The sequence below is a fragment of the Salminus brasiliensis genome, chromosome 20 (assembly GCF_030463535.1).
Source record: "Salminus brasiliensis chromosome 20, fSalBra1.hap2, whole genome shotgun sequence".
Taxonomy (NCBI): Eukaryota; Metazoa; Chordata; class Actinopteri; order Characiformes; family Bryconidae; genus Salminus; species Salminus brasiliensis.
The window spans coordinates 11,751,871-11,765,900 of record NC_132897.1 but is presented as its reverse complement, the minus strand read 5'-3'; the positions used below and the strand labels follow the sequence as shown (position 1 = coordinate 11,765,900).

At 40.4% G+C, this 14,030-nt stretch overlaps 1 protein-coding gene across 15 annotated transcripts in view; it reads right to left on the bottom strand.

The window, feature by feature from the left end:
- kcnt1b (potassium sodium-activated channel subfamily T member 1b) overlaps positions 1–14,030 on the bottom strand; it is a 103,013-nt gene extending 88,983 nt beyond the window's left edge. For 8 of the 15 annotated variants that reach the window (XM_072665025.1, XM_072665032.1, XM_072665033.1 and 5 more), the window contains exons 1-2: positions 8,817–8,862; positions 7,522–7,689 (exon numbers count right to left, since the gene is read on the bottom strand). In XM_072665025.1, coding sequence (XP_072521126.1) covers positions 7,522–7,689; positions 8,817–8,854 — 206 coding nt within the window. In that variant the 5' untranslated portion in view covers positions 8,855–8,862. Of the gene's footprint in view, positions 1–7,521; positions 7,690–8,816; positions 8,863–10,313; positions 10,331–10,827; positions 11,141–11,656; positions 12,166–14,014 lie in introns of those variants that run through there. The other 7 variants (XM_072665024.1, XM_072665029.1, XM_072665026.1 and 4 more) reach the window with 5 other exon arrangements.

Here is a 14,030-nt window from a genome sequence, read left to right as displayed (position 1 = left end):
CACCTACCATAGAGATGGGTGCACTTTTGTAGTTTTACATTTACTGTAGTCCTGCAGTTTCTATTGCTGCACAATTTATCACCCACCCTCCCTCACTCAACCCTACCCAGCAGTGAAAACGGACCACCATGGGACCATGGCTGAACATATATTATCTGCACTGTAGCTTCACAGAACATGGTAGAGGTGGTGTGTGACATGCTGTAAGTAATGGATCAGATACAGCAGTGTTGCTGGAATTTGTAAAAAGCAATGCTGGGTTAAGATCAGCCCACCATCCAGAAATATTACTCTATGATCAGACACTCACCACTGATGAAAGGCTAAAGGATAATACAAGAGGCACGTTAATGACTTATGGAAAAAGAAATACAGCCTCTAACTGTTCACCAATTAAAGTAGGTGTTTCTCATAAAGTGGTCAGCAAGCGTACAGTGTTTAAAACCCAAGCAATTCTTCTGCATCACCGCTGTGCTGAGAAGGTTTTCCATTTAAATAACATGCCAGTGGTGGTCCTCTGTTGGTTCCCTTCCACAGATGGATGTGAATAGTGCATCACCCACACAATATCTAAGGTATCAATATGGCACACATGTCAAAAAAGTTCTTGTTACCTAATAAACTGGTCATTCAGAACCAATTTAAACTATTTAACGTTCATTATCATAATGAAAACAAGGCTCTGGTCAGAATTACTGCCAGGGCAGAACCAATGTACCCTTTACTAGCAATACCAAATGAAGACATTTGTCATTATGGGCCTGCAATGACAAGTTCCTGAGTCAAATTCCCTAAAATGATGGTGTAGTTCAGTTATTAAGGAGCAAAACCACAGAAAGTCAAGATTGACGTGATTGGATGGAATAATGATCTTCTCTCTCCAGCTGTTATAAGCGATGTGAGAAAGCACAAAAAACACTGCTGGAGTTCTGGAGTTATTTTGACACGAGTGATTTTCCCTTTCCACTCGTCAGTTATGTGGCTCTTCAACTCCCACGCACTTAAACACAGACACACACAGAGGCGCTCACACACATGCATACATAGACATGGACCACACATAAACAGAATGAGAGGCAGAGATGGAAAGACCTCAAACCTCTTGACTGTGGAACAGGGCCCTGGAGATAATCGCAGTGCACAAACTCATATATATACATACACACACTCTCACACACACACACATATACATATACATATATATATATATATATATATATATATATATATATATATACATACATACATACATACATACACGCACACTATACAATGTGGCTCTCCACCTCCAGGAGATGTAAGGTTACCAGATACAAGGTTTGTGTCTGGCAGCAACATATATAATATACCATTGCCATGTAGGGGTGTGCTTGATCTACAACAGTATTTTGGGTAGGTGGTATGGATCAAAAGAAACATCCAAGACCCAAGGTTTCCTAGCTGAACATTACCCAGAGCATCACGCTCACTCTGACGGCTTCTAATTGTCCTTCCTTGGAGCACTTTTGGCAGGTACTAACCGCTGCATACTGGAAACACCCCACAAGAATTGTCATTGAGCCATCACAATGTAGCACTTGACAAAGTGTCTCAGATTCTTTCGCTTGCCCATGTCCCCTTCTCCAACACAACACAACTTCAAAAACTTTCTGCCTAAGTTCATTGTAAAACAGAATTCAGATGAAAAAACAGAAATACACCAATATCTAAAAATGAAATATAAAAATGTATTGCATTGTATTAGTTTTAAGGAGAAGAATAGTGTAATTTGTCCTGCAGGTTCTTTCTCTGGATTTCCTACAAAATTCCCAAAATATACATACACACACATATAGACAAATTCAATGCTCGCTTCTCGAAGCCAGACATCTCCCACCTCAGTTCACCCACTTCACCTCTTCAGTGGCGAAAACAGACACACTCAAACGCACACACACACACTCCCATAACCCTTGGCATAATGGCAGTAGCATGTGGAGATTCCCTCTCTGAACACCCCCACACTGTGACCGAGCAGAGGTGGAGAGAGCAGCTGAACCTTGCACTCCAAAACTTCACACAATTGCTCAAGCAGAGAGAAACTCAACACCCAGCAGATGAGGATCGCAATCAAGGTACTGAGTGTCAACTTATTCCAAATGTCTTTTCCTGTTCAGTTCAGCAACTAGTGTTTCAAAAACTGCAGTACAGCCATTCAGCTCATATAGCTTTAACTGATATCAACAATACTAGAGAAAGCAATGTGCTTTTATGACAATTATGTGTAATAAAGTAAACCTGGCTATACAACTTTTGAAATTGACATTTGTCTGAAAACTATTTAACTTAATTAAAGCAACACTATGGAAAACTCCTCCTATAGTCGGGAAGTGTGTCGTGCTGAGGTGAGCCAGTTTGCTGGTTCTAATGGGTTCTCTTTTTTGTCACTCACTGCATTATTGTAAGTGACTTACAATGTGCTGTCAGTCTGAATGTGATTTTTGCCAACATTCTGTAAAGCCTGTCCAACCAAGCAAGTCGTAGTTGTGGGAGAGTGCAGTTGTGGGAGGAGCATAAATAAACCAATAAATATTAAAAATAAATATTAAATGGAGTTGATATTTAATTGAGTTTCAAAAGTTGTTTTGTTTTCACACACAAACACAGTGAAGTATTAAAAGTTCTGACGTCAGGAACCTGACTGTGGGTGATGATTGTCAAGCACACTCAACCTTAATGACACTCAAGATCCAGCATGAATACGTCTCCTCATAGACTCACACAATAATGATACTAAACAGCTATAATCACACCACACAATGAGCTGCTGATTACCACACACACACACACACACACACACACACACACACACACACACAAGCTCTCACTGGTGCATACAAAAAAGGAACAAACCTCCACCAGCAATCATTCACTGTGCTTTACATTCCAGCAGGGAATTAGTCTATGAAAATCTAGCTGTGTCATTTTGCATGTAATATTCCCAAATGCAACTTATTGGAACTGCATTTGAAATCTCCCTTTGCCGTTCTCTGATACTGTCCAGCCACAGCACAGAAGTGGTTCACATCTCTGGAGAGTAAACCTAACCTCTATCTATCTGTCTGTCCTGGCTTTGCCTTTTTAGGCCACACTGGCCTGCCTAAGTAACACAAGCTACATTATTTATTCACTCCAGACCACAGGAGTGATAAGAACAGATCTGATCTAAACCACTCTGACAGCAGTATCCTCTTTTAGTTTGTGGTCATGCAAACAGCACTAACCACAGGGAAGGATTCATCACATTAGGACCCAACATTACAGCAAGCACACTGATGTAATGCTCTGAAATATGATACTTCTCACACTTTACCATTGCATTGCATTATTGAAAAGCAATGTGATGTTACCAAAATAAAGATTTCAAACATTTGGAAAGTCCATATATGAAAAGTGAGTTGCCTTACAATTACTACATAAAAAAATGCTGGCACTGGTCAATCAATGTCTTGGAAGACCTACTTCAAAAGTCTTCATTGTCATCACAAAAAGAACTATTTGAAGCACCTTTATTTGTATGAGCATAGCTGAATTGGGTTTTTTTTACACAAAATATTACCATGGTATTCACAATTACCTTCTATGCTTTCATGGCTACTGTATCTCACCCTGCATTGCTTTAAAAAAATGATCTAATGATCTAAAAGAACACTGTGCACAATTTTAAATCAATCATTCAAAAAATTATAAACCGTCAGTCTAACAACACCTGCAAATGTAAAACTGCTGTGAATCAGAACAGAGAAGCTGGTCGGCTTAAGCTTACTTAGCAGGATAATTGCAATTGCTGTTGAAAGGACAGAAAACCTGTCCAAAGGTGTTGGTTCTGTAGCCCACTCGCCAAGCTAGCGTTTGCTTAGCTACCTCGGCTACAGCTCCCCAACACACGTGTTCACAATAAAAACTTGGATGGAAGTCGAGTGGCTGGTGTAGGGAGTAACAGAAAGGGGAAATAAGACCAGTTCTGCTGTGCTCTAGCTAACTGAGCCTCAAATGACACCCGTTTAGAAGATGCTGAGAGCACAAAGTCGAGTGAATGGTCTTAGGAGTGCTATCTAATGCTAAACTTGCAACTACGAGCCTGTATTTTTCCCGCCTATTTTTAGAGTGTGACATCAGTGAGCACCCACAGCGCCTCACAAGGGGGAATAAGTTTATTTGGAAATGTACTAGACAAACACAGAACAGAAATCTGACACATCAAACACGTCATCCAGGTTAATTGTGAGGGATGGAAAACTACCATGTAAAAATAGCAATAAACAGTTTTTGAACCATAAATCCAGGCGAATGTTGTACGTGGACCTCGGGAAAAAAATATTTCGGATCATTTTAAATGTTCGGGTAGTTGCCCTTTATTATAACACACTTTTTATGACCTGGGCAATAACCCAACCAAATAATTCTGCCACTGCCTGGAAATCTGAGATAAGTCACTTAAACAGGGTCATTAAGCGAGCTTGTTAATTAAACCTGGCAAGTAAACCTAATGAAACATAGTCTGAACATCTGCTTACCACTCCCTGCAGTCATATCAGATGAAGACTCATATGGCTACATCATTGTGATGCAGTATAATCTTATAAGATGCTGAAAACACAACGCTGAAATACAATAGTACCATGTGACATTCATTAGGCTGTATGAAAACAAATAGCATCCATAAGCATCTGTGTTATGATAACTGAAGCCAGGGCTAAGTGATGTGGCCTGTGATACAGAAATACAAAGCGTATATGTGGATCTCTCAATAAATGTTCCATAAAATGGCACAATATATACTATATAATATATATGTCTCTGTAGTCCGAGGAAGACTTTCTAGTACAGTTCCGCACATTTCTGTGAGGAACTGATTACATTTAGTGATGCAAACATTGGTAAGGTCAAAAGGTGGAATGATCACCAACCCAACTCATCCCCAACTCCCTAATTCATCCAAAAAGTATTGAATGTAGCACCATCATTCCAGAGAGTAAAGTTCCACTGCTCCACAGCTCAATGCTGGGGGGCGTTATACCCCTCAAGCCCATGTCTGGCATGTTTATCTGCTCCAGAGAGTCCTATTTTATTGGCAGCACTACTCTACAAGGACTGGACAAGATGTGTGTGCATTTGCACATGGGTACAATTTAAAGTAGTTGAATGCATTAGTTAAAAGGGTTATCCACATACATTCAGACATGTAGTGTAGCACTAGAAAGGGTTCTACTATTGCCAAAGAATCCATTTAGTACTATATAAAGTTCTTTTTGTTGAGTGTAGGCTCTGTCACAGTGACTTTTGATTCGATTTTTGACACTATTGATTTTTGACACTGCCTTTGCCAAAATAAAATACATTATATGGACAAAAGTATTGGGACACACCTTCCATCGTGGGTGTATAAGCATGCAGTCTGCCTTTACAAACATTACTGTAAGAATGGAGCATTCCAAAGAGCTCACTGAATTCCAGCGTGGTGCTGTAATACGATGTCACCACTGCGACAAGTTAGTTGGTGAAATTTCTTCCCTCCTAGATATTCCACCATTAACTATGAGTGGAATTATTGGAAAGTGGAAGTGTTTAGAAAATACAGCAACTCAGCCACGTAAAGTGTCAGACCACGTAAAGGTACAAAGAGTTCCAAAGGATGTCAAAAGCTCTTACACACTGTAATGTGTAGGTGTCCCAAAACTTCCATAAAGTGTATATTATCGCTCAGAACATTGAGGGGTGCCTTAAAAGAAACATTTTGTTGTAAAAGAGATATGAGTGTGAAGAACCTTAAATTGGTTAAGAACCTTTACATCGACTTCTTTAAACCTTTAAAAGATTCTTCAAACTTACACAAACACCTCTTTTACAAATACTTTTGGAACTAAAATGGTTCTTTTATGGCATTACTCAAAGAACCCTTTTACTTTAAGTAGAGTTGGTACATTTGAGTATTAGATGTCATATCAGAAGGTGCATCCCTATTAATAAAAACCTACTAATACATTTCCCAACGATAGCTTTTGCATATAACAAAAATGATTACTGCCCATCTTGCAAAACTACACATCATTATTTCAGTCCAATAACCCCAGACTTACCAAACCTACCAAGCTCATGTGTATGACGTTGGAAAGCGGACTCACTTTCATAGCAATCCACCGGAAACCTCGGATTCTAATTTCAGTGAAAACTTTTCTTTTAGTCTTTTTCCCCCACAAAGTACATAATCAGAGGCAACAGCTTTCAACCATTTAAATAAGTCAGAAAAGTCTTCAACGCCCCCGGTAATTTTGACAGGATGCCATGGCCTTGAATCCATCACAAAGGATTGAGTCATTTAGCAAGACGCTGTAGGTACATTTGAACGCTATTCTATTCAGTCTTTCTGCCTTTCAACCTCTCTCTCTCTTTCTCTCTCTCCGTTTCCCATTTCCCACACATTTCAGCACTGAGGACAGCTCCCTCAGTGCACATTTGTACTCTGCACAATGGTCACACTGAACACTGAAGCAACTACATACTGCAGTCGTTAAGTATGCAGGCACTGGAGCTGCATAAACAGGAACACACAATATGTGGTTATTTTTGTAATGAGGTGCTTAATGAGTCTGGCATCGTTTTTAATACTTTCTGTATTTTCGGCTGCACCATGAAGAGATTGGTAGCTTTATACCAGTCCATACATTGCAAACAGTTACAATTACAGCCCTTTGCTCTTATCCAAAGGCACTTAAATTTGAACCATGTTACACAGGCAGGTGAACACAGTGGTAGGTGTCTTGCATAGGACAAGGAATTAAACCCTAGTTTGCTATGGAGAAGGCAGAGTGTTTTTACCCACTACACTACACCAACCACACACACACATATCCTGTGTATATATATATATATATATATATATATATATATATATATATATAAAATTCAGTGAGTGCTCCTTTTATGGGGTCTAATACATGTAGGCAGTAATAAGACACCTGTTAAACAAACACACCTGGCAACCTCAAGCATTATCTCCATTCGTATTCCATTTATCATGCATTCTGAACCTATAAGGCACAGAGTTCTACTAAACATGTGGTTTTGTTTAACCACATAAATAATTCCCAGCCATTACTGTGGGATGTTTCTGCAATGCTTTAATTTTCAAATTTGAGTTTTTTAGTTCAGTTTGTAAGTGAAAGAGAATGTTTTGCACATGATTCTACACTGTGTGTATTGCATAAATTCTAAATATTGCCAGCTATTAAGTGTGAAATGGGCTTAAGAAACCCACAATATCACCAGTCCTGCTCCAGAAGATTTAGCATTTCTGCAGCCTTTAACTTCAACTCTAATCAACCCCTCCTGATCCACCTAATTACTGCCTTCACAAGTACTTGATCAGTTTAATGAGGTGTGTGAGGTCTGAATTGGAAGTGAAACCCACAGGGAGGCAGATCTTCAGGAGGAGGGTTGAGGAGCACTTCTGTAGAAGAACAGAACAGACTAGACCTTTACCTGTCGTCGTTCTGAAAAGACTGATCACCCAGCAGCAAGTCTCTGAAACGGTATCGTGGAGGTAGTGGAGGGACCTCTGAGTCCACATCAGCCATCTTCAGCGTGGAGATGTCCAGTATGACTCCACTGTTGCTAATGCTGTTTTTTTGGACTGTCTCTGCAGATGACCTGAGGTGAAGAAAGGTGGCAAATTTAGGTTCAGAAAGTATGAATCCTCCTCAGGATTTTGTTTTTACCTCCAAAGGTGGCACATTTACAGTCCAGAAAAGAAAAATACTCCTTAGGATATTGTTCTGCCTGGACGGGTGGAACAAAATCATCAGGGTTTTTTTTCTAGACCTTTAAAGGTCTAGGTGTTACCCTTAAATCTCTAAGTAATAAATAAACATAAGCACTCTGCATAATTCTTTGGACTTGCACAGGAGCCACTGCACTGAAGTGTTTGCAGGAGGAAGCACCAGAGTGTAGCCTAAGGGTAGGGTTTACGCTCTCAGCGTGTACATTGTGTGCATTAAATTCTCAACAATGACCATTGCCTGACAGTGACATATGAGACTCAGTCTCTGCATGAGTTGCTATTGATCTATGTTCTCTGCCACTAAATTGCATGACAACTTCATTAGGGAAAGCCTGTTAAAAGGACATGCTCAAATACACATTGGCTAAAATACAAATGCTGGGATGTGGCTCATTAACAAGTGTAGCACAACTCTCTTCTACTCGCTCTTCCACTGAATGGTTCATTAAAAATCATATATAGTTTTTCTCCTTTACTCCAACCATAGTCTGTTGGCCAAGACCCATCTGCTGCCTGACTTTGGCTTCTTTATTTTTGCGCTGAACTTACGAGGCTTATACACCTTAAAGGTAATGAATGTGTATTGGTGTTGGGTGACATAAGCTATTCAGATTGCTTATGGCCTATTTGAATGCTTTATATCTGTGGCTGCCATTGTAATCACCCCTTTAACCAGCCAGCAGGATCTCACTTTTCAAACTGACTTTATTTTCTTCTCCAGCAAATGCTCTCCTGGTGTAGAGAGAGGGTGAAGACCATACAGCTGCAATTCATTTAAATTTCAGGTTGATTATAATAATTTGATTTTGATTCTAATATGAGGGGTTGTGATTCCATTTATTGCAATATAAGTCAAGGGGATGTATTGCAAATTGTATTACTTACATTTTTTGATACCGCAGAATCAATAAAGTATTGTGCATGGATATTTTCAAACACCCCTACTAGAATTATGTCAATCATAGCCTACTCAAAGCAGGAAAACAGGACTGCATACCTGTCGGCAGGATTTGAGGAACGCCGTGGAGGGGTCATACTCGCCTCTGAGCCACATTAGGAAAGAAGAGGAAAAGAATGATTAGAGTTACTGTGCTTTATATGAACAGACAGTTCTCCAGATAACTGCAGGTACACGGTTCATTTATGAATGAAAAAATTACATCAGATCAGATCATTTCAACAGCTTCAGTCAAAGTGGTAGATCATAAACTGGCAAATCTATTTCCTCTCGCGAATGCGTTCCTCTCATGTACAAAAAAGAACCATATGACGTGTCTACATCCATCTCTGCCTATTCAAACATAAAGCCAGTGAATCACCTGCAATTAGCAGGTTGTCTGTTTCTTTCTTCCCTGTACATCATCTTCAGAAACAGTTGAAAGGACAGCCCGCCTCTTTGATAATCAAAGGTCATTTCAAGAAGCGTGGTTAATAGACCACTTACTGTCATTTGTTCTAAAACCCAACCTTAAGGCCAAGAAGCGTGTCCAAAGACTAACTGTCGCTGTTATTACGCCACCCCCGTGACATTATGTACCCTGCCACACAGCACACAGCCTGTATCATCCGGAACATTGCCTGTATGGGCTCCTTTAAGTACCCTCAGGTGTATGGTTGTGTGTGTGTGTGCTGCACAAAACTATTAGTGTGTAAATCAGAGAGGAGTGGGTGTAGGGGCAACTTTAATGGCAAAGACGTAAACAAAAGTGAAAAGCGCCGTGTGGATTGTGTTCTTGCTCTGAGGGTAGACTCCGACAGCGGTAAACCATCTGAACAAACCGATCCCTATATGAGAAATTCATAACAACACCTACATAAGGAAAGAAGCTTAGCCATGGGTGGTGAAGGCAGAGTGTTTCACAGACTCAACAATGAAAGATTTGTTTCATTTCATTTTCATTTCATTTGTTTCAAATGTTTATACCAACAAATACAAAAAAGGTATAGAAGCTGTGAAGAGAAAAGTGAGAGTAGTAGAGATCAGTACCAGTATCAGTAATGTGCCGATATCAGTAGAAAGTTCTGAACTGGATGCCAATAGGAAAAAAACAAAAATGAATCGAATGTAATCCTGTAATAAATCTAATCTGAAGCAGCTCTGTAATATGATAAACTGCTAGCTGTGCGTTTCGTCCTGTGGGGTAGTGGGAGAGTTTGAGCAGTTTCAGTAGTTTCAGCATGATAGCCTACTTCTAGGTGCTCTTCCTAATGGGGAATTCCACTGATTGTTCAAAGCTCTGGATAATTAAACAGTTACAATGTAAAACCTAGTTCAATCCTAGTGAGATCTGGAAATCTACCACCCTGCAGAGTTTAGCTCCACCCTGAATCTAACACACCTGCTCCAGATAATGAAGGCCTTTACGAGCAACTGAACATTAGTGTCAGCTGTGTTGGATCTAAACTCTTTAGGGTGGTAGATCTTCAGGACTAGGACTGAGCAGCCTTAATGTAAAAGCTTTGGCCTGAAATGTTCCTTTCTAGAGAAACTTACCAAGTGGGAATTGTTCACAGTGGTGGTGATAGAAACCGAACAGTCCCCCTAAAAACAGCCTTTTATGGACTTACGACTGTTTTGCCATCATTAATGTTACATATGAAACTTGTAGGTTCGCAGCTGGATTTGGATAGTAAATAAAATGGCTATATCCATGTTGTAGGCATCACAGCCTGTAGTTACTATCAACACCAGACATTTTCACAATATACATATATTCTTTCAAACATCTGATAAGTTGTGGTAGTGAACACTACGAGTGTACTAATAAAACTCCATTAACAGAAATACATAAATACAAGTCTATGTGTAGAAAAAATAAACTTGGTGCTAGAAAAGCACAGTGTGAAATATGTATATCACAATTATAATAAAGATTATTATGTTGTCCAGCATTAATGGCATGTCAGTTTAGTTCAGCGTACTTCGTTTGATTAATGGAGCATAATAGAGTGTTCAGATAGTTCTTGTCAACACTTAAATTCAGATAATTGCTCTGTAACCAAACTACCAGTTGTTTTTGTTTGATCACATGAACATGTTGTCCATCTGCTGGGACGAACTGCTGCCAGCTTGGACCACAGGATTCATGTGGTTGGCTGGTGATGACACACGACAATCTGTAAACACCAGTAAAGTTATATGACATGGAATATGTATATTCTTCAATATACACAATATACTCAAAGAAGCATAGTACGACATAATGCAGTGTAATTTGTCATAATAACAACAAATGTTGCCCCCCCATAAATTGAAGTATTCCAAATAAAAACTGCTTATCCAGAAAACTGGATTATGATTATCTGATGTTTAAGACTTTAACAGCAGTATTTCATAAATAAAAAAGATTTAGTATTTAGTGCAAAATCATATCATTCAAATCAAATTCCCACAGCTGTTTCCTGTAAGCCCCCAAACCAGCTAATGATGATCTAATATTCATAATGAGCAAATTCCTAATGAGTTAATTGGTCAGTCAGCGGAGAACCCGGATTATATATCTTTATGGAAAGTCACCGACCAAAAATCTACCACTTTTGCCTATTTTTGTCCTTGTTACTTAACCTTTCTCATATGCAGGCTGAAACGATACTTACACTGTGCCACACTAAACGCCATGACAGAACAGTGACAAGCCAAGAGTCTCTCAAGTGGTCTTTTTTTTATTATTATTTTTCCCACTAGCTTTAAACGCGAAGCATATAAACACACTAAACCGCTTGACATGACAGCATTTCCTTCCAACACACACACACACACATTTAAAAGGAAAATATACATATTTCTGTACCTGTTCGCCAGTGTAAATCCACTCTCGTTGATGTTTAATGTCTTACCTGGTTGTGACTGAGTGCGCGGTCCCATCATTGTAAATCAACGTCGTGCTGGCGAGCCAGGCGCCACACATCTTCCCAAAACAGCCCGAGTCAAGGGTCCTCTGAGGACTTTCGACGATAATGTCCTCTTGACAGCTATGTCCTCCATGGGCAGTCGCCTCAGAGGGATGGGCAACGACCCCGAGCAGAAAGCCCGGAGACTCCCACCGCTGGGTGCAGTCTATTCAGCATCTTCTCGGCTTTTTTCGCCCGTGAGTCAGTGAGTGAACTAAGAGTCCAGCGCACCACCCACTATGAGCGGCTATGAATGAACGCCTGAGGCGTCTTTTCCCCTCATTTTATCCGCTCTGGAACAAGTTTCCATGCTGAAATTGCTCCTGGACAACAGTTAACCTCTCCAGAAATCTTTCTGGGCTTTTTCGTCACTCATGAGATGGTCTCTCAGGCTCTTCCCTGCGTTTGCTCACCTCTGTATGAGTGGCGTTATTATTTATTTAGTCTTTACTTACCACCCGTATTCCGTAAACCCGCCCCCCCCGTGCTCGGAATGACTGGCACTGAATACTCACGAGCAGCGCGCCGTTCGAGGACGCCGACTACTAGCCAATCCCAGCGCAGGAGGCCAAACACTGGCGGCCAATCCTAGCGCACGAAGGCGGGATTTGTCGGAAAACGGGTGGGAAAACTAAGTATGAGCGAGGTAGAGCCGTGTCCTTATCTCTGGAAGCCCAGCGTTACTCATTTAAAGCTTAGCGCGCCATCTACTGGACCACCTTGAAACGTTTTATATTATAGGCCAGAGCGAAAAACATTAGATCAATACAATGCACCATAACCCTATCTATAATTTAAAAAGGTTAAGCTTTATCCAGGCACCACCACATTGCTCCACAGCCTTTGAGGGACCAGACATGCCTTCCAAAAGTGACTGCAGCTTGACTGAAATCTAAATAAAGTTTTTCTTTTTTAATTGAAGTCATCCTTGCCTGTGGCCGTGTGAGGAAAAATGCCCTTATTTGTCCTCTCAAGGCCATCAGGAGGTATAAGCACCATCCTTTGGACCTAGCATAATCCTCTCCATTTGTACACAACTGAAGCACACACACTCAGACAATTCCTCCAGCGCCTGTTCATCGTCACACTTCAGTGTGTAATGTCCTATTTAATACAGCCATTAGTTGCATGAGCGGCAAATAAGTGAAATAACTGCAGATGGTTTACTGCTGGGGAATCATCCATGCGTGTAATGTAGATCCTTCAGATACGGCAGTTTAGACAAGACAGATTGGACAGTGCAGAGAATACAGCGAATTTGTTGCACATGAACAAAAATTGGCCATACAAGATGATCCCGAGAGAGTGGTCTCTCAGAAATGATTGCAGTGTAGTGATGTTGCTCTGTACACTCTTAAAGGGGAATTCCACCAAAAGATATTCATAAACAATTTTCATTATTAAAGCTTTAAAAATGTTCAGAGCGGCTTAGTGTAAAATGCTCTGTTCTAAAGAAACGTATTGAGCCAGAATAGCTCACACAGCTAATGACAGGAACCAAATATTGTGATTTAAAAGGCAAAAAAGCTTGTTGTTTTTTAATGTAATACTCAATATAACCTGTGAATCTGAAGCCTTACACCACCCTGCAACTACCTCTCCATCTTCAAGGCATCAGGCAGCCTATTCATAAACATTTCATATAACAGCTTTCTGTGAGAGAGCTTTTAAAAGCATTCAACTCTTCAGACCCGCCTGGTTCCTATCACTACCAGTGTGAACTATTTTAACTCTATTCTGACACCTTTCATCCCAAACCATTCTGGACAAATCTGTTTACATCTTACAGATTTAGACTTGCAGATCTAGGGAATTCCTCATTGATGCTTGGCCATACGTCACAGACTGGTGGAGGTCCCCAAACCCTACATTAAAAATCCAAGACTCCAGAGAATCAAAGGGGGGTTTGGGGAGCCTCTGAAAGTACATCAAGGATCCCTGAGGGCCTCAGATCCCAAATTTGCTTCCCTAGAGCCATTGGTCAAGGGAATCAATAGTGGATCTATGGGATCCACACCAGCAGAGAATTTCACACCAAACCACTCTGCATGATTCTGTTTACATCTAATAAATGCATGTCAAGATTTTAATGCCTGGCTATATGCCATGGATTTGTGAAGGTCCCCAAACCCTACTTAACAATAGCTCCAGAGAATTAAAAGTGAGAATCAGGGACCCCTTGGCCAAATCCTACTTTTGCTTCCCTAGAGCCATAGGTCCAGGGAGCCAAAAGTGGTTCTTCTATGGCATCATCCCCAAAGAGCCCTTTGAGGCACCATTGCTTTAGAGAGCATAGGAACGTACCTGCAGTCAGTCTGTA